Source organism: Pan troglodytes, chromosome 12 (genome assembly GCF_028858775.2).
Source record: "Pan troglodytes isolate AG18354 chromosome 12, NHGRI_mPanTro3-v2.0_pri, whole genome shotgun sequence".
Lineage (NCBI taxonomy): Eukaryota > Metazoa > Chordata > Mammalia > Primates > Hominidae > Pan > Pan troglodytes.
This window is the reverse complement of record NC_072410.2, coordinates 111,583,782-111,610,213: the sequence shown is the minus strand read 5'-3', so window position 1 is coordinate 111,610,213 and position 26,432 is coordinate 111,583,782. Positions and strand designations below refer to the sequence as shown.

Sequence of the window (26,432 nt, the reverse complement as noted above, 5' to 3'; positions counted from 1 at the left end):
ACCATATGTCAAAGAGAACACACTCTGGAATCCTCTGCCTAAATTCAGATCTCATTTCAACCACTTAGCAGCTATGTGAACTTTGGGGGTTATTTATCCTAACTACCTGAGTTTAATTTTCCCATCTGTACAATGGGCATAATAGTAATAATACTTACCTGAAAGGACTGTTGTGAAGACCTAGGTTACTAAATACAAATGGATTAAAAGTCTGCCTGGCATGTTACAACTGCTAAAAGAGTGTATGCTACCATTTATTACTGCATTAAAAAACACAAATTACAAAACTATGTATATAATGATCCTTTAAGACTTAAATATATTACATTTATCTTCAGAAATGGGCAAGTTGGAAATCTAGATATCAAATTAATAAGAGTAGTTCTCTCTCAATTCTAACACTACAGGTGAATTTTAAAAGTATAATGTTGGCTTATTTTCTCATTATTCTACTGTGAACATATTCATCATTTACATAATTCTTAATTTCAAGGGAAATTTTCATAACTCAATAGTGAAAAGTTTTAAACTTTCCTAGAATGAAAATGATTAGGAGAAAATATAAATACCCACTGAAAATAATTCAACATTAGTTTTACAACAGTCTCCAAATGTCTGTAAATCACCAAGCAGTGAAACGATACAAAAAGGGTGGTTACCTTTATGTTTGAAAATGGTAATAGGGAGAAAGAAACATGATAAATGGAGGTTTTAACACGTTCTTCCACCTAATTCTAAGCAATTTAGACCTTTGTGAATGAGAATGCATTCATATATTAAATTCCATAGTTTAAAATAAAACAGCGACCAGGAAAAAATTTAATGTCACTTAACATTTTTCTTAGGAATAAGAAGTAAGCAGGGGGATTACACAGTGGGATTGCAGCATTACTCACACCTGTAATCCCAGCAATTTAGGAGGCCAAAGCAGGAGGACTGCTTGAGGCCAGGAGTTAGAGACAAGTGTGGGCAACACTGGGGGACCTTGTTTCTACAAAAAAAAAAAATTCAAAACTAGCCATGTATGGCGGTACACACCTGTGGTCCTTTTTCTATTTTTAGATTTTTAAAACTTTCTTATTGAAAACTAAAACACGCACGCCCACTAGCATAGGCCTACAGAGGGTCAGGATCATAAATATCACTGTCTTCCACCTCTACATCTTGTCCCACTAAAAGGTTTTCAGGCGAAATAACATGAATGGAGCTGGCATTTCCTATGGTAACAATGCCTTCTCCTGGAATCCCTCCTGAGGGACCTGCCTGAGGTACTTCTTGAGGAGGTGTCACTTTTTTCAGAAATATGTCCATGGTGGTTTGTTGGGCTTGTTTCTTTTCTCACTATTGAGTTGCATGAGTAATGTGTTGGAACTACGGCATTAAGATGGCTATGACCTTAAGACAGCTGACATTACTAGGTAAAAGGAATTTTTCAGCTCCATTATAGTCTTTTGGGACCACTGACACATATGCAGTCTATCATTTACCAAAACACCATAATGCTGCACATGACTGTACTGTGCAATACCTACTGTGACATACTAAAGTTACTTGTACAATGAGAATTCTATCTGTAGAAATTGGCAGATCCTCTGTGGTAATGCATTTTTAACTTGAAATGAAAAAGTATTTCACATAAAAGGACAAATTTGCACCAACTATTATAAAACTTTCTTCAAATGTCTACAAAAACATACTCATAAAGATGTGCCAAATGTGGAACAGTCCACACATATCTGCCATACTAATTTATTTACTGTATACGAATCAACTTTAAAAGGCTATGAAAGAAGCACCTGCACTTCTCCTTTGGATTCTTATCCTTATTTTAAAGAATCTCTACATAAAGTAAAACAGAACCAAGAATTAAAGCTAAAACAAACATGCTATAAACTCTTGGGTCAGGTCATCAGATTCATGGAATGTTAAAATACTTTTCATTTCTAAAAATTAAGACTTTCTTTCTGCATATTTTGTAGCCAAAACAAATTTTGAGATGAAAAATTAATGATAAAAACAAAAATAAAAGCCTTCTTTATTTATACATCTTCCTTTTTCTTCTCTTTCCTTTAACATATTAAATTGTAATGATCAAATTAACACAGTACAGTGAATATCCTGCCATTAAGACATGATAAATCAAGGTCTGTCATATTCCTTCCAAATTTCAACTCCAAATTCTGTATCTCTTCCATAACTACACAGGTATGCAGAAACAATGCATCTGTTTAAAATATTTACAGCATGAATCTATATACCAATAGGCAATAATACAATTAACCCTTAGGAAGCACTTTGACCAGGCTTATTTATATTATTAATCCCCCATAATGACTCCCATAAGATAGGTATAATTATCTCTATGCTATAGGTGGGAACTCAGAAAGACTCACGCCTGTGGTCACCACGATCTCTGAGTTAGAAAATGGAAGAGCTAGGATTCAACTACTATATATTTTCCCTATCTTTAGGCTCTTCTACAACTCAACTGTCATATCATCTAATCTCCCACTCTCCCGACCACAGTACCAAAATTCTAAAAGCCAAAGCTTCACCATTTTCACATACACACACAAAAAAACCAAAAACCAAAAAACACAAACAACAACAAAAACCCCGAACAATAACAAAGCTTCATTGCTTTCTGAGGCAGTCCTCTCCTCAAATGTACTCCAAATGAAACTTTCAATTCTTTCAACCTCAGACGGCATTGTTTCAAGTCCCCTGAGCACCATACCCCTTGAGTATATCCTATCAATACGCCTTTTTTTTTTTTTTTTTTTTTGAGATGGAGTCTCACCCTGTCACCCAGGCTGGAGTGCAGTGGCACGATCTCGGCTCGCTGGGAATACAGGTGCACGCCACCAAGCCCGGCTAATTTTTTATATTTTTAGCAGAGACGGGGTTTCACTGTGTGAGCCAGGATGGTCTCAACCTCCTGGCCTCAGGAGATCTGCCCGCCTCAGCCTCCCAAAATGCTGGGATTACAGGTGTGAGCCACCGCGCCTGGCCCCAATATGCCTTTTAAGACAGGGCAACAGGTTTCTGGTTCCACAGATAAGGAGCTTGGAAATCACCATCCATCCTACCAACAAATAAAATGCTGAAGAGACTGAAAAACCAACAGTGCTTCCGGGATCCAAAAGACAGGGGAGGACACCAAGCAAACCACTGACCCCAAACTAGAGAGACAAACAAATAAAGGGAGCCATGGCTACAAGATCCAAGATTCACAAGCAGAAATTGCCACAGGAACCAGTGCTGAGGTAGGAAACCTGAGCTGTAACTGACGAATTGCTGGGGGCTAAGTGGTGGTCAAGTCAGAAAATTAAAAACTTTGAAAGGGACCCAGTTATAGGTGAGACCCCACACCTTTACAGATTTTATATCCAAGAGCTCAACCAGAGTCTCACAGTAAATATTGGAGAAAAATCCCCTCACACTTCCAAGAGGGTTAAAGGGAAAGGAACATTTTGAAATATGCCACAGCATTCGCTTCTTAAGGTCAGCCCTCCGGATGTAACAGTTTTACTGTGTGTGTGTGTTTTTTTCCGTGTGTGTGTGTGTGTGTGTGTGTATTTAAGTTTTGCACTGTGTGTGTGTGTGTGTGTGTCTGGATTCACAGATGACGTTTTTTTCTATCAGCCCTTTGAATATATTGGCCCACTGTCTCCTGGCCTCTGAAATATTTGATGAGAAATCTATTCATAATCTATTGAAGATTCTTTGTATGTGACAAATCACTTCTCTTTTGCTGCTTTCAAATTCTTTGTAATTTTCAAGTGTGACCGTAAGATTTCTCATTGTAGATTTCCTTGAGTTCAAGTTCATTTTAGTTGGATTTTGTTGACTTTCTTGGATATTCATGGCTTTCATCAAAATTCGGGAGTTTACACCCATTCAAATATTCTGTCTCTTTCTTCTTCTGTTACTCCCACAGTATATATTTTGTTCTATTTGAATGTGTCCTACTCATACCCCTTAGACTCTGTTCACTTTTCAATCTGTTTTCTTTGTTCCTCAGACTCAGTAATCTTCATTTTCCTATATACAAGTTTGCTGATTCTTCTGCCGGCTCAAATCTGCCCCTTTGACTCCTTTTAGTGTTTTTTATTTCAGTTATTGTACTTTTCAGCTCTAGAAGTTTTTTGGTTTCTTTTTAGGTTTTCTGTCTCTTTACTGATATTTTCATATTGGTCATACATCACTTTCGTGACTTTCTCTACATCTTCCTTTAGTTCTTTGAGCATCTTTTGGATAGCTGTTTTAAAGTCTTTGTTTTGGCCAGTAGTGGTGGCTCATGCCTGTAATATCAGCACTTTGGGAGGCTGAGGCAGGCAGATCACCTGAGATCAGGAGTTTGAGACCAGCCTGGCCAACATGGCAAAACCCCGTCTCTACTAAAAAACACAAAAACTAGCCAGGTGTGGTGACAGGCGCCTGTAATACTAGCTACTCGGGAGGCTGAGGCACGAGACTCTCTTGAACCGGAAGGTGGAGGTTGCAGTGAGCCAAGACTGCACGACTGCACTGCAGTGTGGGTGACAGAGCAAGACTCCATCTCAAAAAAAAAAAAAATCTTTTTTGAATGGATCGGCCATATTGGCCATCAGGTCTTTTTCAAGGACGGTTTCTTTTGATTTGTTTTTGTTTTCTTTGAATGGCCTATATATATTTTCCTGTTTCTTTGGATATAAGACATATTCTGCCGGTGTGATTGTTGTCCAGGTAACGAAAGAGATTCCTCTTGCTTGTTACTCCCCTCTCTTTTCAGAATCCTCTCTCTCTCCCCATCATTTGTGTTTGTGTGCTTTTTCATTAAGAGATGGGGTCTTGCTCTGTCACCCAGGCTGGAGTAAAGTGGTATGATCATGGCTTACAGGAGCCTTGACCTCCCAGGCTCAAGCAATCCTGCCACTTCAGCCTCCAGAGTAGCTGGGACTACAGGCACATGCCACCACAAATGGCTAGTTATTTTTAATTTTCTTGTAGAGATGGGGTCTCACTATGTTGCCCAGGCTGGTCTCAAACTCCTGGCCTCAAGCAATCCTTCCACCTTGGCCTCCCAAAGTGCCAGGATTACACGTATGAGCTACTGCACCCAGCCACCCCATCACTTTTGAAGGATAATTTCCTAAAGTGCAGAATTCTAGATTGGTAATTTTGCTTTCTTTTTTATTCTCAATACTTTAAAATTTTTATTCCACTCTTTTTGCTTGCATGGTTTCTGAGGAGAAGTCAGATAAAATTCTTTTCTTTGTTCCTATATAGGTAAAGTGTGGTTTGTTAGGCTTTTTCTTCTCTTGGCTTTCAGGCTTTTTCTTATGCTTGGTTTTCTATAGTTTGAAAATGATATTCCTAAATGTAACGTTTAAGACATTTATTCTGCTTTCTGTTCTTTGGGCTTTCTGGATCTGTGGTTTGGTGTCTGCCATTAATTTGGGTAAAATTTTCACTATTATTTCAAATGTTTCTTCTGTTGTTTTTTTCTTCTTCTTGTATTCCCATTACACATATTTTACACCTTTTCTAGTGGTTCCACGGTTCTGTGATAATTCTGTTCTGATGTTTTCAGTCTTCCCTCTACATGCTTTCAGTTTTGGGTGTACCTATTGATATATCCTGAAACTTAGAGATATTTTATCAACCTTGTTCAGTCTAGCAATAAGTCTATCAAAGGCACTTTTCATTTCTGTTAAAAGTGTTTTTGATCTCTAGAATTTATTTTCACTTGTTCCTTAGGATTTCTCTCTCTCTACTCACATCACCACTCTATTCATGCATGCTATTTTATCCATTAGCATATTAATCAAATTTCTTTTAAATTGCTGGTTTGATAATTTTAGTGTTCCTACCATGTTTGCTCCTAATGCTTACTGTCTCTTCAAAATTTTTTTTCCTGCCTTTTAGTATGCTTTGTAATTTTTCCTTGATAGCGGGACATGATGCATTGAGTAAAAGGAACTTCTGTAAATAGGTCTTTAGTAATATAAGGTGTAGAGTGAGGCAATGTTTCCTATAGTTTTAGGTTCTACAATCTTGTGGGCAGTGTTCTATAGTCTTATGATTAGGTCTCAGCGAATCCTTATGCCTCTATACTGTGAACTTTAAATGTGCTTCTGAGTCATAGGATGGCTAGTGTGGGCTGGAGTTGTGTATTAACCTTCCCCAAGTTCCATTATGCTCTGGTTACATCTGGAGGGCAGGCCTTGTTAGGAAGCAAATGCTGTGGCATATTTCAAAATGTTCCTTTCCCTTTAATCCTCTTGGAAGCATGAGGAGATTTTTCTCCAATATTCACTGTGAGACTCTGGTTGAGCTCTTGGATATAAAATCTGTAAAGGTGTGGGGGCTCACCTATAACTGGGTCCCCTGCAAGTTTTTAATTGTCTGACTTGACCACCACTTAGCCCCCAGCAATTTGTCAGTTACAGCTCAGGTTTTCCTACCTCAGCACTGGTTCTCGTGACAATTTCTGCTTATGAATCCTGGATCTTATAGCCATGGCTATTTGTTTGTCTCTCTAGTTTGGGGTCAGTGGTTTGTTTGGTGTCCTCACCTGTCTTTTGGATCCCAGAAGCACTGTTGGTTTTTCAGTCTCTTCAGCATTTTATTTGTTGTTAGGATGGATGGTGATTTCCAAGCTCCTTACTTGTGCAACCAGAAACCTGTTGCCCTGTTTTAAAGGGCATATTGATAGGATATACTCAAGAGGTATGGTGCTCTGGGGACTTGAAACAATGCCATCTGAGGTTGAAAGGACTGAAAGGTTCGGGGCTGGGCGCGGTGGCTCACGCCTGTAATCCCGGCACTTTGGGAGGCAGAGGCGGGCGGATCACAAGGTCAGGAGATCGAGACCATCCTGGCTAACACGGTGAAACCCCGTCTCTACTAAAAAAATACAAAAAATTAGCCAGGCGTGGTGGCGGGCACCTGTAGTCCTAGCTACTCGGGAGGCTGAGGCAGGAGAATGGCGTGAACCCGACAGGCGGAGCTTGCAGTGAGCAGAGATCACACCACTGCACTCCAGCCTGGGAGACAGAACGAGACTCCATCTCAAAAAAAAAAAAAAAAAAAGTAGAATTGAAAGGTTCATTTGGAGTAGATCTGAGGAAAGGACTGCCTTGGAAAGTGACAAAGCTTTGTTATTGTTTGACTGGGTTTTTTGGTTGTTGTGTTTTCCCTAAACTGACAGGAAAGTTAAGACATTAACAGATAAACAAAAATTAAGGGAGCTTGTTACCAGTAGACGTGACCTGCAAGAAATGGTCAATGAAGTCCTACAGGGTGAAATGAAAACACACTGTTTAAACAGTAAGTTGAAGTCATGTGAAGAAATAAAAATCTCAATAAAGGTAAATACACACACAATTATAAAGTCCAGTATTACTGTAATAATGGATTATAATTGCACTTTTTGCTTTCTACATGATTTAAAAGGCCAATACATATTTTTAAATTATTAATCTAAAAGCTAGTATTATTGAAACTTTGTTTCATAAGCCCATTTTGTTCTATATAAAAAATTGATGCATTTAAAGTGATTAGTTTATGGTTTGGGGCACATAATAAATAAGGAGGTAATTCTGTGACAGCAACTGGAAAGGGTGAGGGCAGAGCTGTTAAAGAAGCAGAGCTGGCCGGCTGCAGTGGTTCACGCCTATAACCCTAGCACTTTGGGAGGCCGAGGCAGGTCGATCATTTGAGGTCAGGAGTTTGAGACCAGCCTTGCCAACATGGTCTCTACTAAAAATACCAAAATTAGCCAGGCACGGTGATGGGCACCTGTAATCCCAGCTACTCGGGAGGCTGAGGCAGGGAAATCACTTGAACACGGGAGACAGAGGTTACAGTGAGCCAAGATGGTGCCACTGCACTCCAGCCTGGGCGACAGAGCAAGACTCTGTCTCAAAAAAAAAAAAAAAGAGCAAGAGTTACTGTATATTCTTGAAGCTAAGCTGATATAAATTGACATCTGAATTTTTATAAGTTTAGGATGTTAAATGTAATGCCTATGGTATCTACAAAGAAAACAGAATACATACTAAACAAATTGAGAAAGAATGTAAACATACCACTATAAGAAAATGAACTGAACACAAAAGCCAAGAGAAATGCAGGAAATAAGGGTCAAAAAAAAAAAAAAAAGCTTTACAACATATAGAAAACAAATAGCAAAATAACAGAAATAAATTCTTCTTCCCAGTAATGTCATTCAATGTAAGTGAATTAAACTCTCCAATCAAAAGACAGAGATTGGCAGAATGAATTAAAAAAAAGATCCATCTATGCATTGTCCATAAGATAATCACTTTAGATCCAAAGACACAAACTGATTGATAGTGGAAGGATGGAAATAGTAACCAAAAGAGAGCAGAAGTGGCTATACTAATATCAGACCAAATAGACTTTAAATCAATAAAGGTTACAGGAAACAAAAAAAAATTATATCTTAATAAAAGTTTCAACACAGTAAGAAGACACAGCAATTACAAACATTTATACACCTAGTAACAGACCGTATATGAAGCAAAAACAGAACTGAAGGAGAAATAGACAGCTCTATAATAATAGTTGGAGACTTTCATTCTCTATTATCACTTAATAGAATGGAGTATGGAAATACAGTAAAGAAACAGAGGACTTAACACAATAAACTAACCAGATCTTAGGTATATATACAGAACACATAATAACATATATAATATTCTCAAGTGCACATGGGACATTTTCCAAAACAGATCATATGTCAGGCCACAGATTAAGTCTCAAAAGATTTAAAAAGATAGACATACAAAGTATATTTTCCAACCACAATGGGATGAAGTCAGAAATCGATAAAAGACAGGAGGCTGAGGCAGGAGAATGGCGTGAACCCGGGAGGTGGAGCTGGCAGTGAGCCGAGGTCGCGCCACTGCACTCTAACCTGGGTGACAGACCAAGACTCCATCTCAAAAAAAAAAAAAAAGACTTCGATAAAATAACTACAATGAGAAAATCCACAAAAACATGGAAATTAAACAACACACAAATAACCAACGAATCATATAAGAAATCAGAAGGGAAATTAGGAAATACTCCAGAGACAAATGAAAACAACACAACAAAAAACTTAACGGAATACAGCAAAAATAGTATATGGGAGAAATTTATAGCTATAAATGCTTACATTAAAAAAACGAGAATGATCTGAAATTAAAAACTAAACTTTACAATTTAAGAAACTAGAAAGAGAAAAACAAACTAAACCCAAAGCCATCAGAAGCAAGGAAATAATAAAGATTAGAGCAAAGATAAAACAGAGAACACAACAACAACAACAACAACAACAAAATCAATGAAACCAAAAGTTGGTTCTTTGAAACAATCCAAAAGAGTCACAAACCTCTGGCTAGATGGACTAATTAAAAAAACAGAGAATACTCAAATTATTAAAATCAGAAATAAAAGTGGGGACATTACTACCCACTTTACGAAAATTAAAATGATTAAGAGAGTACTCTGACCAATTCTATGTTAACAAATAGAATAACTTAGATAAAACAGACAAATTCCTAGAAACACAAAATCTACCAAGACTAACTCACACAAAAAACCAGAAAATATAAATAGACCTACAATTAGTAAAGGGATTGATTCAGTAACCAAAACTTTCCTGACATAGAAAAGCTCTTTACCTAATGGCTTCACTGGTGAGTTCTACCAAATATTTCAATAACATCAATCATTCTCATACTTCTCTAGAAAACTGAAGAGGAAGGAACACCTCCTAACTCATTCTATGAGGCCAGCATTACCCTGATACCAAGGACAGATAAAGACATCACGGTAGTCCCCTCTTATCCTCAGGAAATACATTCCAAGACCCCAGTGGTTACCTGAAACCATGGAGAGTACTGAATCCTATATATATATTATGTTTTTTCCTATACATACATATCTATGATAAAGTTCAATTTATAAACTAAGCAACAGTAAAAATTAAGAATAATAAGAACAGGCCGGGAGCAGTGGCTCATGCCTGTAATCCCAGCACTTTGGGAGGCCAAGGCGGGCAGATCCCCTGAGGTCAGGAGGTCGAGACCAGCCTGGCCAACATGGTGAATCCCCATCTCTACTAAAAATACAAAAATTAGCCGGGCGTGGCGGCAGGCACCTGTAATCCCAGCTATTTGGGAGGCTAAAGCAGGAGAATCGCTTGAACCCGGGAGGCAGAGGTTGCAGTGAGCCGTAATCGTGCCATTGCACTCCAGCCTGGGGGACAACAGCGAGACTTCATGTCAAAAAAAAAAAAAAAAAAAAGAATTATAAGAACAATTATAACAATATACTTTCATAGAAGCTATATGAATATGGTCTCTCTCTCTCTCTCTTTCAAAATACCTTATTGTATGTAATATTTTCAGACCTTGGTTGACTGCGGGCAACTGAAACTGTAGAAAGCAAAACTACAGGTAAGGGCAGGTGACTGTACGAGAAAACAACTATCAACCAGTTTCACTTCTGAAAATTAATAGAAAGATTCTCAACAAATTACTAGCAAACTGAAATCAGCAGTATATTAAAAGGTTTCCACATCATGACCAAGTATGATTTATTCCTAGAATCCAAGGATGGTAAAACATGTGCAAATCAATCGCTGTATTAAACCACATTAACAGAATAAAGGTAAGCAACACATAATCATTTCAACTGAGGGAGAAAACACATTTCACAAAATTCAACACTTTTTTTTTTTTGAGACAAAGTCTTGCTCTGTCACCCAGGCTGGAGTACAGTGGTGCAATCTCAGCTCACTGCAACCTCCACCTCCCGGATTCAACAGATTCTCCTGCCTCAGCCTCCCTAGTAGCTGGGATTACAGCTGCCTGCCACCACACTCGGCTAATTTTTGTATTTTTAGAAGAGATGGGGTTTCACCATGTTGACCTGGCTGGTCACGAACTCCTGACCTCAGGTGATCCGCCCACCTCAGCCTCCCAAAGTGCTGGGATTATAGGTGTGAGCCACCGTGCCCTGCCTCAACACTCTTTCATGATTTCCAAAAAGAAAACACTGAACAAACCAGGAGTAAAAGAAAACCACCTCAACGTAATAAACTACATATGTGAAACACCCACGTGAATATCATACTCAATAGTGAAAGTCTAAAAGTTTTTCCGCTAAGATAAAGAACAAGAAAAGGCTTGTGCCACTTCTAGTCAACATAGCACTGGAAGTTCTAGCCAGAGAAATTAGATAATAAAAAATAAATAAAACTATCTTTGTCCATAAGTGATTTATGATCTTTTATGTAGACAATCCTAAAGATCCCACCTCCCAAAAAATGTATTAGAATAAGTTAGGCAAAACTGCAGCATACAAAGTCAACACTCAAAAGTCAATTATATTTCTATACACTAAAAATAAACAATCTAAAATGAAAATTACAAAAACAATTCCATTTACAATAACATCAAAAAGAACATTTAGGAATTAACTTAATTGAAAGAGACATCTAATAAAAACTACAAAACACTGCTAAAAGGAATTAAAGAAGACATAAGTAAATGGAACCCAGTCCCTTGTTATTAGACTGGAAGACTTAGTATTGTTAAAATGACCATTACCCAAAACAACCTAGAGTCAATGCAAACCCTGTAATTCCAATGATGTTTCTTGCAAAAATAGAAATAGAGGAAATAAGTGAAAGTAAAACAAAAACTGTTATTTTCATGTTCTTAACTGATCTAACAAATAAATTTGTTCAAAATAATAACAGCAACAATATATTCAGTAACATATGCTTGTCTGTACGTGTACTGGTGTGTGTGTATGTATACATATATATGCACAAAATGAATAACAGCAATGATAGACGTAACAGGAGGAAGGAATTAGGATTATTTTGTTATTATAAGGTATTTTACACCCCCCGTGAAGTGGTATGCTGTGATTTGAAAGGGGACTTGGATAAACTGAGAGTATATTTCTTTTTTCATGTTTTTATTAATAGACTTTATTTTTTAGAACAGTTTTAGGTTTACAGAAAAACCGAATAGGGTACACAAATTTACTATATACTCCCTGTCCCCTTCTCTTTTTCAGTTTCCTCTAACATTAACATATTAGAGGAATGCATTAGTGTGGTACATTTGTTACAACTGATAAAGCAATATTCATACACTACTATTAACTAAGTCCAGAGTTCACATTAGGGTTCACTGTTTGTGCTATACAATTCTATGGCCTTAGCAGACAAAATGTTATGTAACCACCAATATGGTAACAGACAGAATAGGTACACTGCCCCACAAATCCGCTGTGCTCCACCCATTCACCCCTTCACAACCTTCTGGCAACCACCAATCTTTTTTTCCCCCATAGGTTATAGGTTATTGGGGTACAGGTGGTGTTTAGTTACATGAGTAAGCTCTTTGATGGTGATGTGTAAGATTTTGGTGCACCCATCCCCCAAGCAGTATACACTGCACCCTATTTGTAGTCTTTTATCCCTTGCACCCCTCCAATCATTCCCCTCAAGTCCCCAAAGTCCACTGTATCATTCTTATGCCTTTGCGTACTCATAGTTTGGCTCCCACATATCAGTGAGAACATACGATGTTTGGTTTTGCATTCCTGAGTTACTTCACTTCGAGTAATAGTCTCCAATCTCATCTAGGTCACTATGAATGCCGTTAATTCATTCCTTTTTATGGCTGAGTAGTATTCCATCATATATACATAGCACAATTTCTTTATCCACTCGTTGACTGATGGGCATTTGGGTTGGTCCCAAGATTTTGCAATTGTGAATGGTGCTGCTATAAACGTGTGTCCAAGTATCTTTTTCGTATGACTTCTTTTCCTCTGGGTGGCAAGCACTAATCTTTACTGCTTCCAAAGTTGTCTTTTTCCAGAATGTCTTATGGAATCATAGAGCATGATTTACAGGCAGGATTCCTCATTTAGCATTTGAAGTTCCTTTCATAAAAATTTTATTTTTTAATTGACAAAAACTGCATATATTTATGGTGTTCAACATGGTGTTTTGAAGTAAGTATATGCTGTAGAATGGCTAAAACCAGCTAATTAACATATAAGCATTACCTCACATACTTTTAATTTTCTGTGTTGAGAACAGTTAAAATCTATTCTTTTAGAGATTTTTTGAAAATACATTATTAACTACAGTCACTATGTTGTACCATAAATCTCTTTAACTTATTCCTCCCATCTAACTGAAATGTTGTATCCTTTGACAAAGATCTCCCTAGCTGCTGGTAACCACCATTCTATTCTCTACTTCCATGCACTCAGCTTTTCTGGATTCCACATATAAGTGATATCATGTGGTATTCTTTCTGTGCCTGGGCTGATTTCACTTAATACAAGATCCTCCAACCATCAATTATCTATGTTGTTCCAAATGACAGGATTTCTTCCTTTTGTAAGGCTAAATAGTATTCCATTGTTTATACATACCATATTATCTTTCTTTATCCACTGTTAGACACTTAGGTTGATTCCATATCTTGGCTCTTATGAATAATGCTGCAATGAACATGAGAATGCAGATACCTCTACTAAATAATGATTTCACTTCCTTTAGATATATACCTACTAGTGGAATTGCTGGATTGTAAAGGTAGTTTTATTTTATTTTGGTTTCTTAAGACAGAGTCTCACTCTGTCGCCCAGCCTGAACTGCAATGGTGCAATCTTGGCTCACTGCAACCTCTGCCTCCTGGGTTCAAGCGATTCTCCCACCTCAGCCTCCCAAGTAGCTGGGATTACAGGTGTCTGCCGCCACGCCTGGCTAATTTTTTGCATTTTTAGTAGAGACAGGGTTTTGCCATGTTCGCCAGGCTGGTCTCGAATTCCTGACCTCAGTTGATCCACCCGCCTTGGCCTCTCAAAGTGCTGAGATTATAGGCATTAGCCACCGTGCCCAGCTGGTGGTTTTATTTTTAATTTTCTCAGAAATGTAAATAAATATTTAAAACTCTAGGGCAAACACTAAAAAAAAGGAAAAAAGTAGACAAACACTATAAAAAGCAAAAAAAAAAAAAGTATAAACAATCTGCTAAGAAAGGAGAGAAAATGAAACCACATTAAATGATCAGTTAAAACCACAAAAGACAGAAAAAGAACGGGAGACAAAAATAGGAACAAGAATATAGGCAACAAAAGAAAACAACAACAAATATGGTAATATTAATTCAGCTATATCAACAATCACTTTGAATGTCAGAAGTCTAAATGGACCAATTTAAAAACAGAGATTGAGTGAATCAAGAAAAAAGACCCAACTATATTTTTTCTATAAGAAACTCACATTAAATATAAAGACACATATAGATGAAAAGTAGATGGATGGAAAAAAATTTACCATAACAATAATCAAAAGAAAGCAGAAGTAGCTATATTAATTTCAGACGAGCAAACTTCAAAGCAAGGAAAGTCACCAGGGATAAAAAAGGGCATTACATAACTGATAAAAGGATCAATTCTCCAAGAGGACATAACAATCATCAATGTGTTATATGTCTATCAACAGAGTGTCAAATTACATGAGGCAAAAGCTGATAGAACAGCAAGAAGAAAGAGATAAATTCACTATCATAACTGGAGACTTTGACACCGCTCTATCAGAAATGGACAGATCCAGCAGGCAGAAAACCAGTTAAGAATATAGTGGAACTCAACAATACCATCAATCAACTGGATATAACTGACATCTATAGAACAGCAGAATACAGATTTTTCTCAAACTCTCATGGAACGTTCACCAAGATAAATCACATTCTGGGCCACGAAACACACCGTAACAAACTTCAAATAGAAATCATATTGTGTCTATTCTCAGATCACTATGGATTTAAACCAGAAACTGGTAACAGAAAGATAACTAGAAAATCCCAAAATATGTGGAGATTAAACAACATAATTCTAAATAACTCTTGGGTCAAAGAAGGAATCTCATGAGAAATTAAAATATATTTTGAAATAAATGAAAATAAAAACAAAACTTTTCAAAATTGGCGGGATACAGTGAAAGCAGTGCTTAATGCACATATCTAAAATCAATAATCTGAGTTTCCAACTTAGGAAACTAGAAACAGAAGAAACAAATTAAATTCCAAGTAGGCAAAAGAAAATAAATAATAAAAATTAGAGCAGAAACCAAGGAATAGAAAACAAGAATACACAAAAATCAATGAAACTAAAAGCTGGTTCTTTGAAAAGACCAATAATATTGATAAGGCTCTAGCCAGGTTGGCTAGAAGAGAGAGAATAAAAACTGCCAATATCAGAAATGAAGGAGGGAAAACCACTAAGGATTCCACAGACATTAATAAGGATAATAAGGGTCCGGGTGCAGTGACTCATGCCTGAAATCCCAGCACTTTGGGAGGCCGAGGCGGGCGGATCACCTGAGTTCAGGAGTTCTAGACCAGCCTGGGCAACATGGTGAAACCCCATCTCTACAGAAAAAAAAAAAAAAAAAAATTTGAGCCATTCATGGTGGTGCACGCCTGTAGTCTCAGCTACTAGGAGGCTGGGGTGGGAGGATCACTTGAGCCCAGGAGGCGGAGGTTGCAGTGAGCTGAGATTACACTACTGCACTCCAGCCTGGGCAATAGAGCAAGAACTTGTCTCAATGAATGAATGAATGATAACTCTATGCCCACAAATTTAATAATTTAGATGAAATGGACCAATTCCTTCAAAGACATAATATGCCAAAACTCATACAAGAAGAAACAGACTTACTGTTATTAAATAAATTAAATCAATAGTTATTAACCTTCCAAAACAGAAAGCATGAGGTCCAGATGGATTCAGTGGTGAAATGTACCAACTATTAAAGGAAGAAATTATCTATAATGTATTTTAGAGGACAGATGTAGAGGGAATATTTCCAGAATCATTCTACGAGGTCAGCAAAAAACTTGACAAAGATATTACAAGAAAACTACAAACCATTATCTCTAATGAACACAGATGCAAAAATCCTCAACAAAATATTAGCCAATCAAATCCAACAATGTATTATGCGGTGTAAAAGAATTATATGCCACAACCAAGTGGGATTTATTACAGGTATACAAGACTGGTTCAACATTTCAAAATCAATTATTGTAATCCATCACACCAACAGGCTAAAAAAGAAAGACAGATGATCATATCATAGATGCAGAAAAAGCATCTGACAAATCCAACACCCACTCATGATTTAAAAAAAAAAAAAAAAAACCTCAGTACATGAAGAATAGAGGAACTTCAACTTGAATATCTACAAAAAATCCACAGCTCACTTCATGTTTACTGGTAAGAAACTAGCTTTCCCACTAAGATCAAGAACAAAAGCAAGGACATTTCCTCTCACCAATCCTTTCCATCACTGTACTGAAAGTCCGAGGTAATGCAATAACACAGGAAAAGGAAGTAAAGCGTATACAGATTGGGAAGGATCTATGTGATCATCTATGTAGAGGATTCGAAAGTTTCCTGGAATAAGTCATTATACCAAGTTGCAAGACAGAAGGTTAATACACAAAAGTTCATTGCTTTCCTGTAGATGAGCAATGAAAAAGTGGAATTTGAAATTAAATTCTGTATATGAGCAATACATATGAAATTAAATTCCTCTATATGAGCAATGAAAAAGTGGAATTTGAAATTAAATTCTGTATATGAGCAATGTATATGAAATTAAATTCCTGTATATGAGCAATGAAAAAGTGGAATTTGAAATTAAAAACACAATACCATTTACATTAAAGCACCTACAAAAATAAAACAGGCATAAATCTAACTAAATATGTATAAGATCTATATGAGGAAAACTACAAAACTCTAATGACAGAAATCAAAGAACTAAGCAAATGGAGAGACAGTCCATGTTCTTGGATGTGAAGACTCAATGTTGTCAAGATGCCGGTTCTTCAAATATAGACCAAGTTGGTCTATATTTTCAATTCAATCACAAAAAAAAAATCCCAGTAAGTTATTTCACGGATATTGACAAACTGATTCTAAAGTTTATATGGAGAAGCAAAAGACCCAGAATAGCCAACAAAATATTAAAGAACAGTCAGGTGCAGTGGCTCGCACCTGTAATCCTAGCACTTTGGAAAGCCAAGGCAGGTAGATCGCTTGAGCCCAGGAATTTGAGACCAGCCTGGGCAGCATAGCAAAACCCCATCTTTACTAAAAATACAAAAATTAGCCAGGAGTGGTGGCACACACTTGTAGTCCCAGCTACTCGAGAGGCTGGGGCAGCAGGATCACCTGGGCCGAGGAGGCAGAGGTTGCAGTGAGCCAGGATCACACCCCTGCACTCCAGCCTGCGCAACAGAGGAAGATGCCGTCTCAAAAAATAATAATTAAAAATAAATAAGGAAGAACAAAATGGGAGGGATGAAACTATCCAACCTACAGACTTACTATAAAGCTACAGTAATCAAGACAATGTGATATTGGTGAAAGAAAAGACAAATAGATCAATGAAACAGAATAGAGAGCCCAGAAATAGACCCACATAAATATAGTCAACTGATCTTTGACAAAGGAGCAGAGGCAATACGATGGATTGAACAAATGTTGCTGGAATAACTGAACATCTACATGCAAAAAAAAAAAAAAGAATCAAGACCAGACCTTATATCTTCTAGAGGATAGCACAGGAGAAAACCTAAATTATCTTGATTAGAGCAATGGTTTTTTAGATATAGCACCAAAGACATAACCCAAGAAAGAAATAACTGATAACCTGAACTTCAATAAAATTCAAATTGTCTACTACTCAAAGACAATGTCAAGAGGATGAGAAGAAAAACCAAAGACTGGGGGAAAATATTTGAAAAACACCCACCTGACAAAGGTCTATTATCCAAAAGAATTTGTTATACAAAGAACTCTCAAAACTCAACAATAAAAAAAATAAACAACCCAATCAAAAAATGGGCCAAAGACCTGAACAGACACTTCATCAAAGAAGATATACAGGCTAGGCGTGGTGGCTCACGCCTATAATCCCAGCACTTTAGGAGGCCAAGGTGGGCAGATTGCCTGAGGTCAGGAGTTTGAGACCAGCCTGGCCAACATGGCGAAACCCCATCTCTACTAAAAATACAAAAAATAGCCGGGCATACTGGCAAGTGCCTGTAATCCCAGCTACTTGGGAGGCTGAGGCAGGAAGAATCACTTGAACTCAGGAGGCGGAGGTTGCAGTAAGCCTAGATAGCGCCATTGCACTCAGCCTGGCGACAGAGACTCCGTCTCAAAAAAAAAAAAAAAAGAAAGAAAGAAAAGAAAAAAAGTAAAAGATATACAGATGGCAAATAAGTATATGAAAAGATGTTCCACATCATATGTCATCAGGGAAATGTCAAATTAATAAGGAGATACTGTTAAACACCTAATCAAATAACCAAAACACTTGTTTTTTGTCAGTTATAACAGCGACAAGACCAAATGCCAGGGAGGATGTGAAGCAAGAAGAATCCTCATTCATTGCTGGTAGGAATGCAAAGTGGTACAACCACTTTAGAAAACAGTTTGGCAGTTTTTTAGAAAACCAAATACACTCTTATCCTATGATCCAGCAATCAAGATCCTTGGTATTTAACCAAATGAACTGAAAATTTATGTCTACACAAAAGCCTGCATATGGATGTCTATAGTGCTTTACTCATAATTGTCAAAACCTGGAGGCAATCAATATGTCCTTCAGTAGGTGAATGGATAAACTTTGGTACAGCCAGACAACAGAATATTGTTTAGTAAAAAGGAATAAGCTAAAGGATCACAAAAAGACATGGAGAAACCTTAAATGCATATTACTCAGTGAAAGATGACAATCTGAAAAGGTTGCATACTGTATGATTCCAATTACATGACATTCTGGAAAAGGCAAAACTATGAAAACAGTAAAAAGAGTGACTGCCAGAGACTTGGGGCTGGGAGATGAATAGGCACAGCACAGAGGATTTTGGGGGCAATGAAAATACTATGTATAATAGTATAATGATGGGCATATATCATTGTACACTTGGCCAAACCTATAGGATATACACCACCATGAGCAAGCCCTAATGTAAACTATGACAATGGGTGATTATAACGTGTCAATGTAAGCATCAGTTGTAACAAATGTACTCTAATGAGGGATGCTGACAATGGAAGTGTCTATGCACACGTTGGGGCAAGGGGTATATGGGACATCTCTATACCTTCCTCTCGATTTTACTGTGAACCTAAAAGTGCTCTTAAAAAAACTAAAGCCTTTTTTTAAAAAAACAGGCCAACAGGGCATCTAGAATAAATAAAATATTACAGGTATGGTCCATCAATTTCTATCAATTTAGAAATTATATTAAAGCAGCCCCAAATTTCTTTACTACTTTAGGTAGTCTGATCATTAATGACTCTTGCCTGCTTACAATCCAAGGAAAATGGTTCTTTAATTAAGACAGTACTGTTAAGCAACTATTCCCTGTGTTCTTCACATCCAAGTACTATATTCTGGTTCAATTTCACTTCTATCTGGCCAATGTTCTTTCCCATTGATGATTTCTGAATTTTGGCTCATCACCTAAAATTATCCTCATTATACTTCAGGTTTAACTCATTTGCAAAATTATTCAACATGCTACCATTGCTCCCAAACAAGTCATTAAAATGTTTAATAGGAGGCCGGGTGCAGTGGCTCACGCCTGTAATCCCAGCATTTTGGGAGGCCGAGGCAGGCGGATCACCTGAGGTCGGGAGTTCAAGACCAGACTGACCAACATGGAGAAACCCCGTCTCTACTAAAAATACAAAATTGGCCAGGCGTGGTGGTGCATGCCTGTAATCCCAACTACTTGGAAGACTGAGGCAGGAGAATTGCTTGAACCCGGGGGGTGGAGGTTACGGTGAGCCGAGATCGCGCCATTGCACTCCAGCCTGGGCAACAAGAGTGAAACTCTGTCTAAAAAAAAAAAAAAAAAATGTTTAATAGGAGAAGAGGGACCCTGAAACCTTTCTTGGAGGTCTCTGTCCCATGTACCATCCATGCTTTCACCAGCCTCCTTGGAATAAAACTAGTACATTAGTTATAAAGCTTGCCTACCCATACAATTATTACTGTGCCATTTCATCATATTATCCTCAAGTGTGTCAGACTTCTTCAGAAGAATAATATTCTTCTTATGGATATGTATTACATAAATTGCACTACCCTGATCTACAAGTCCAATAAACCTATCAAAGAAAGGCACAGTGAGGTGTCTCATGCTTGTACTCCCAGCACTCTGGGAGGCCGAGCAGGTAGATCCCTTGAGTCCAGAAATTCAAGATCAGCCTCGGCAACATGGTGAAACCCCATCTCTACATAAAATACAAAAAATGAGCTGGGTGTGTGGCACATGCCTATAGTCCCAGCTTCTTGGAGGGCTGAGGTAGGAGAACTGCTTGAGCTTGAGAAGTCAAGACTGCAGTGAGCCAAGATTGTGCCACTGCACTCCAGCCTCAGTGACAAAGCAAGACCCTGTCTCAAAAAAGAACAAAAAGAAACAAAAAACCCAAAGAAAGAAGCAATGAAAGGAAAAAAAAGTCTATCATGACTTGTTCTTAACAAAATCCATGCTGGCTTATAATGATCACTACTTTTCTTAGTGCTCCATCAAGAGGGGTAAACGCTGTAGTGTGAAGAAGAGAATTTGACTCTAATTTAACTATAAGGACAATAATAGAGGAGTTTCATATACTCAGGTGATGAAAACAGGAATACGAGATTAGGAAGAGTTCCAAAGCCAATAATATAAAGGTAATAGTTATTGTCAACATTTCTTATAATTCCAATTGGTACCAGTAAGGCCTGCGAAAATAAATTTCAGATTTAATTTCAGTTATTAAAATTTATCTGTTACGTTTCTTACACATCTAAATAAATCTCAGTTCCTTAAGCAGATGTTTTTAATCTGAACATTCTAAATAAAAATACAACAGTTCTGGTGGAATAGTAACTGCTAGGCAGATCACATGTGAAGCTATATTGGCCTTATTTTCTACAATGTGTTTCAGAGCTGGAAGAGACCCAGAGTAGACAACAAAGGCTTCCTTTTATAGATGAGGACACTGACCAAGATCACAAAGCCACCTGCTGGCATGGGTGGGCATAGAAATTAGATCTACTCAGCTGCTATTGATAATGCTTCACAAAACCATGATGTCATAGAGAACAATAAGAACAAAACACTTTCTTACCAACTGCACTTCACCAAAAGCACCTCTTCCAATAACTTTTACAACATCATAGTCTTCTGCCTTCATCTGTAGACCTCTGATTTTTTTCACAATTTTCTCATCTACCATAAAAAGATCACCATACTTATAATATCAATCATATTTATATTTTTAAATAATCAACATTTATAAATATATTTTTGTTTCAAGAAAAGACAGTTTTTAGCTAAACTTGCCAGTTTTTAAAGGCTGTTAGTTAAAAATCTAAGATATACATTAACCTTAAAGAACCAAAACTCTCTATGGTTTATTAACACATATAAATGAACACCACTGACTGCCAAAAAGTAGCAGTTACAGCTATTCTGTTTCTGATTCTGTTGCTTAGCAAGTTAGATGATAGCTGACACAGTGATGACCCAAGCAATCCTGGTGTGCACTCTGAATCATGGCAGAAAGTTGCCATGAAATTACTTGCAAGGCTAATCTTAGTAATGAATTTTGATGGCCTACTTCTCTGAAAAGTGGTAATCATACTATATAAATAGTAACTATAGATAAGATTGTTTAATTGGGAAAATACCTCAGTCTCTGCCAATTTCAAAGTAAAGAGCTTACTGTGATGATACAAAGTATACATTAATTGTTTTGAGAATTTCTTATTCTTGGAATTCAATTTCACTTACTTCTGCATTGCAACATTAATAATGGCAAAGATTAAGGGTTACCACACATATGGTAATAATAGTTATCACATTATTTATTATTAACTAGTCTGAAATGTCCACAATTACAGAAGTATAAAGCTTATTAATTCTCTGGGCAATATTAAGTCTTGGAATTGTAAATATTAATTTAAAACTTCTCTTCAAACTGCTATAAATAACCTGTCCTAAAATAGTCTTAATAATGTATTTCAAAATTTAGAACTTTATCTGCTTTGCATATTGTAATTCAGTTCTGCAATTGCTTTAAAAATAAAAGTAACAATTTTTGAATAAATCAAATGGTAAGCAAAAGACTTAAGTTTAATAAATAAGTTGATTAAATTAATAAATTTATAGGCTGATAATAACCAAACAAAAATCTCTTATCAAAAGTACAGTTATAAGATCAAATATGAAGTTTAAACATACTTACATCTATTTAAGAAATTATCTATGTTCTTGTTTTTCCTCAAAGCAGGAAAATCTAAATCAAGGACCAAGGAATTTAAGCCATCCTGTTAAGAAATAAAAAGAGGAAAAGACAGTTTTTACAATTTCCAAGCATTCATTTTAAAAAGTCTTTTAATTTTATTTATGTCATTTTCACCAGGAAAATGCCAACCCACTTTGATATGATAGTGTCCATAAGTTCCATATCCAACAGCTTTAACTGGTTTCCTAACCTCTGTCAGAGAATATTAGGACTGCCCCTATCATGTTTTCCTGTGTTCTTTCGGCCAATGGAAAAATGTAATTTCAAAACATGTATCTATTATTATTTTTGCTAGACAGATGTCTTCTTTTCTCTCTTCAAATGGCCAAATTTCATCAGGTTTTGACTTCAAGAAATACAGCTACACTAAGTTCCCTCTCATTAAACCTGCATTAATGTTGTGCCTAGTGCAGATTAAGAAGAGAAAATCCAAAAATAAATAACACCATCCTTACCCTCTGGGAGCTCAGTCTCAAAACTAAATTTCCTCTTAAAACAACAACAAAAGGATGATGCATTGTCTGGATTTCGATTTTTTCTTTACATTTCTGTATTTCCCATATTTTCTACAGTGAACATGCATTAAAACAGAAAAAAACTATATACACATAATGATGGAGGTGAAAAAAACTCACCAGAAAGTAATTAAGTCTCAGATTACTCAATGGAAATGCTTGTGAAGGTAGCACGATTTCTAAAACACTATCACATACATTGTCTCAACGCCAAGTAACTCTGTGGAAGGTAGGAGGAAACATCCTCAATTTAAAGATGAAGAAACAAATTAAGGCACAGAGAAATTACATGACTTTGATTTCCTCAGGGTCATGATGTTAGGAAATGACAGTAGCAGCATACAACCTAAATCTTAGGAGGTCCAATAGACTTAACTCATCCCTCTAGTCTCAATGATCAGACTGACACCCTGCTAAAAGAAACAATGGGAGCCTGGGAGGGTAAACAGGGAAGCTAGAGGATTGCAGAAAACGAAACAGCAGTAAAAATAAACCTTTAGGGGACTTGGATAGGGGGAAAACATGGGGAAAATTACACAGAAAATTTAGAAAGGTAATCCAGGTGGGCGTGGCAGCACACACCTGTAATCCCAGCTACTTGGGAGGCTAAGGCAGGAGGATCACTTGAGCCCAGGAGTTCCAGACCAACGTGGGCAACACAGTGACACCTTGTCTCTGAAAAAAAAATTTTCTTTAGAAACGTAATTAATCTACTAATCCTAGAATAACTGTACATACTATGCTTGCCACTCAGTTATAGTTCATATTTTTAATTTTCATTCACTAAAAAATGTTAACACTTTGTGAAAATATTATTTAATAATAGAAAGGGGCAAAGGTGTTAAGAGTAAACTATTAACATTTTTAATAACAAAATGATTTATATCCCACTGATATCTAATACAGATACAAAGCAATCTTGATTCTCTTCAACTAAAAGAAAAAAATACATTTTAAAAAATCCAACTTCCAGGTAAGCTGGGATTGTTCAATTCACACATTGAGACATACCCTCCTACACACATACACATAAACAACATCACACACACACTCCTCCAAAACAGCTGGACTACTTTTCAAGGATTCTAACATTTGAGCATATTAGGCTATTTTTAAGTACCAAATCAATGTATCTTTATTAGTATAATTTTGATATTTCAATAAGTTTAAAATGTAAAATCTGAATCATTTATATTTTAGATGTATCTAGACTTACACTCTGTATTACAATTTCAAATCAAAGAAAAGTATATTCATATGGAAAGCATTCTTCCATGCCTCCATTTACCTCCACGAGAAGAAAAAGAAGAAAAATATAAATTGACAAGGAAAAGGCTTCTATTCCAACAGTAAATCTTCCTCAGAGATTTTTCAAACAGATAGAATATTAACACTTCATACTGAAATAAAAGTAACTCTGCATTAAAATCTCCATTTACACATAAGACAAGAGAAGCCTTTCTTTGAAGCAACACTACAACTTGACATTAATAAAAGAATGAAATCCTTGCTCCCCCGTATCTTCCCCAAAAGTTCTCTCCAAGAGATGGGATTATGTGAAGATTAACTAATCTGGAAAGTTTATAAATATTTTCCCATAAGATTCCCCAGTAGAATAGGGTCAGAGAGCTTTTTCAGCATTTGGAACATCTGAACATTTGCTCAACTCAACCATCTTGTTTATAAAACCATTTTTTAAAGACCAAACACTATCGCAATTAGGCACTATTATTTTTACGTAGCATCAATTTTTAATGATACTATGATACTTTAATATAGGTTGATAACATATACATTTATAAACTTACATTCTTGAGGCCTTTACATTTATAATTTTTACAATCAAAATTTATTCTACTTAGTATCACCTTTTAAGAAAAAAATTCTGAATTGTTTCCAGATACCAGTGTTTTAAGTATATGAAATTAATACTGAGATCCAGTCACTGGGCAAGCTGAGTTAGCTCAGGACTTGATTGAAAGCCCATGTCTGTGACCTTCCTTGTTATGCAGTTTCAAATAAACCTTCATAAGTTTTGTTTTAAGTGTCAGTGATTTCAACTGTGATTATTTTCTTTAAGTGACCCTAAACCAGACACAGTGGCACACCCCTGTAATCCCAGCTACTCGGGAGGCTGAAGTGGGAGGACTGCTTGAGCCCAGGAGTTCAAGAGCAGCCTGGGCAACACAGCAAGACCCCATCTCATTTTTTAAAAAATGATACTAAAACTGAGATAAAGAAATGCTAAAAAGAAATACAAATAAATTCAGGAAAAGACTACAACCAAAATTTTAAAGCAATGAAGAAAACGATCTGCCTGTTTCCAACCGTACAGAAATGACAGGAGAACATTTGAAAATGATAGCCCCACTGAGACTAAACAAAACACTACCACCAATAACTGACCAGAAAGAAAAATGCCAAGCAATGGGTATGCGCTAAAAGTCACACAGGTCTATTGGATTTCAGGTCAGAAAGCAGCAAGATCAATGACTGATAATTAAAAGGGCCTAAATGAGGTGAGGAATTAAAACCAGACTGATTACAAGAAAATCAGTGCCCGGAGTGAAAATCCCCACTCCTAAAATAAGACACTGGAGGGAAAAACAACAACAACATCTTATTGCCCAAGTTTCATATGAATCTGCATCACTAGATAGGTCAGACACAGCTTTCAATCAAGCCTTGGTCTATGCCCCCGGCTAGCCCAGTTACATCTCTAAGGTTACCAGCTGAGAAACGTGAATTAGCTCCAATGCAGAAACTAACTTAGGTTGTCTATATGCAAAAAGCATGAGAGAAAGGCAGGGAGAAAAATGTTATCCTACTGTATTTTTTAAAAAAACATGTATAAGCCAACACCCAGTTTCCCCTACTATAATTATTATGAGGGAAAAAATACATATACATAAAATGGTCTATTTTTCTAACTTTTCCTGAACACAGAGCCTTTTATACTTCAGTTGTCAAGAAATGAAGTATTGAACTTGATTTCACTTTCACTGTACACTGCTTCTTAGTATCTTATTGTTGTTGGCCAGGTGCAGTGGCTCATGCCTGTAATCCCAGCACTTTGGGAGGCCGAGGCGGGTGCATCGCCCGAGGCCACGAGTTCGAGACCATCCTGGCTAACACGGTGAAACCCCATCTCTACCAAAAATAAAAAAATTAGCCGAGCGTGGTGGCGCAAGCCTGTGATCCCAGCTACTCGAGAGGCTGAGACAGGAGAATCGCTTGAACCCAGGGGGCGGAAGTTGCAGTGAGCGGAGGATCGCGCCACTGCACTCCAGCCTGAGCGACAGACCAAGACTCTGTCTTAAAAAAAAAAAAAAATTGTTGTTAAACATCCAAATAAAATGCTTCAAAAAATAAAAATAAAAGGAGATTGGAAATACTCTGCCAACCTGGAAAGTCTAAATTGATAAGCAATATGATGGAGCTACCCTCTTAGGAATTTCAATTGCTAAATGAGGCACAAATTATCCTTTAGCTGAAAATTTT

General features: G+C 36.9%; 1 protein-coding gene across 10 annotated transcripts in view; it reads right to left on the bottom strand.

Annotated features, from left to right (window-relative positions):
- The window catches only part of ROCK2 (Rho associated coiled-coil containing protein kinase 2), a 165,615-nt gene that overhangs the window by 86,733 nt on the left and 52,450 nt on the right, over positions 1-26,432 (bottom strand). For 8 of the 10 annotated variants that reach the window (XR_010149192.1, XM_063789312.1, XM_054678255.2 and 5 more), the window contains exons 2-3: positions 22,357-22,438; positions 21,238-21,338 (exon numbers count right to left, since the gene is read on the bottom strand). The exons of 1 other annotated variant lie outside the window; for it this stretch is intronic. Coding sequence is in view for 7 of the 9 variants with exons in the window: in XM_063789309.1 (XP_063645379.1) it covers positions 21,238-21,338; positions 22,357-22,438 (183 nt within the window). In the remaining 2 variants the exon portion in view is untranslated. Of the gene's footprint in view, positions 1-21,237; positions 21,339-22,356; positions 22,439-26,432 lie in introns of those variants that run through there. One more of the 10 variants, XM_063789310.1, reaches the window with a different exon arrangement.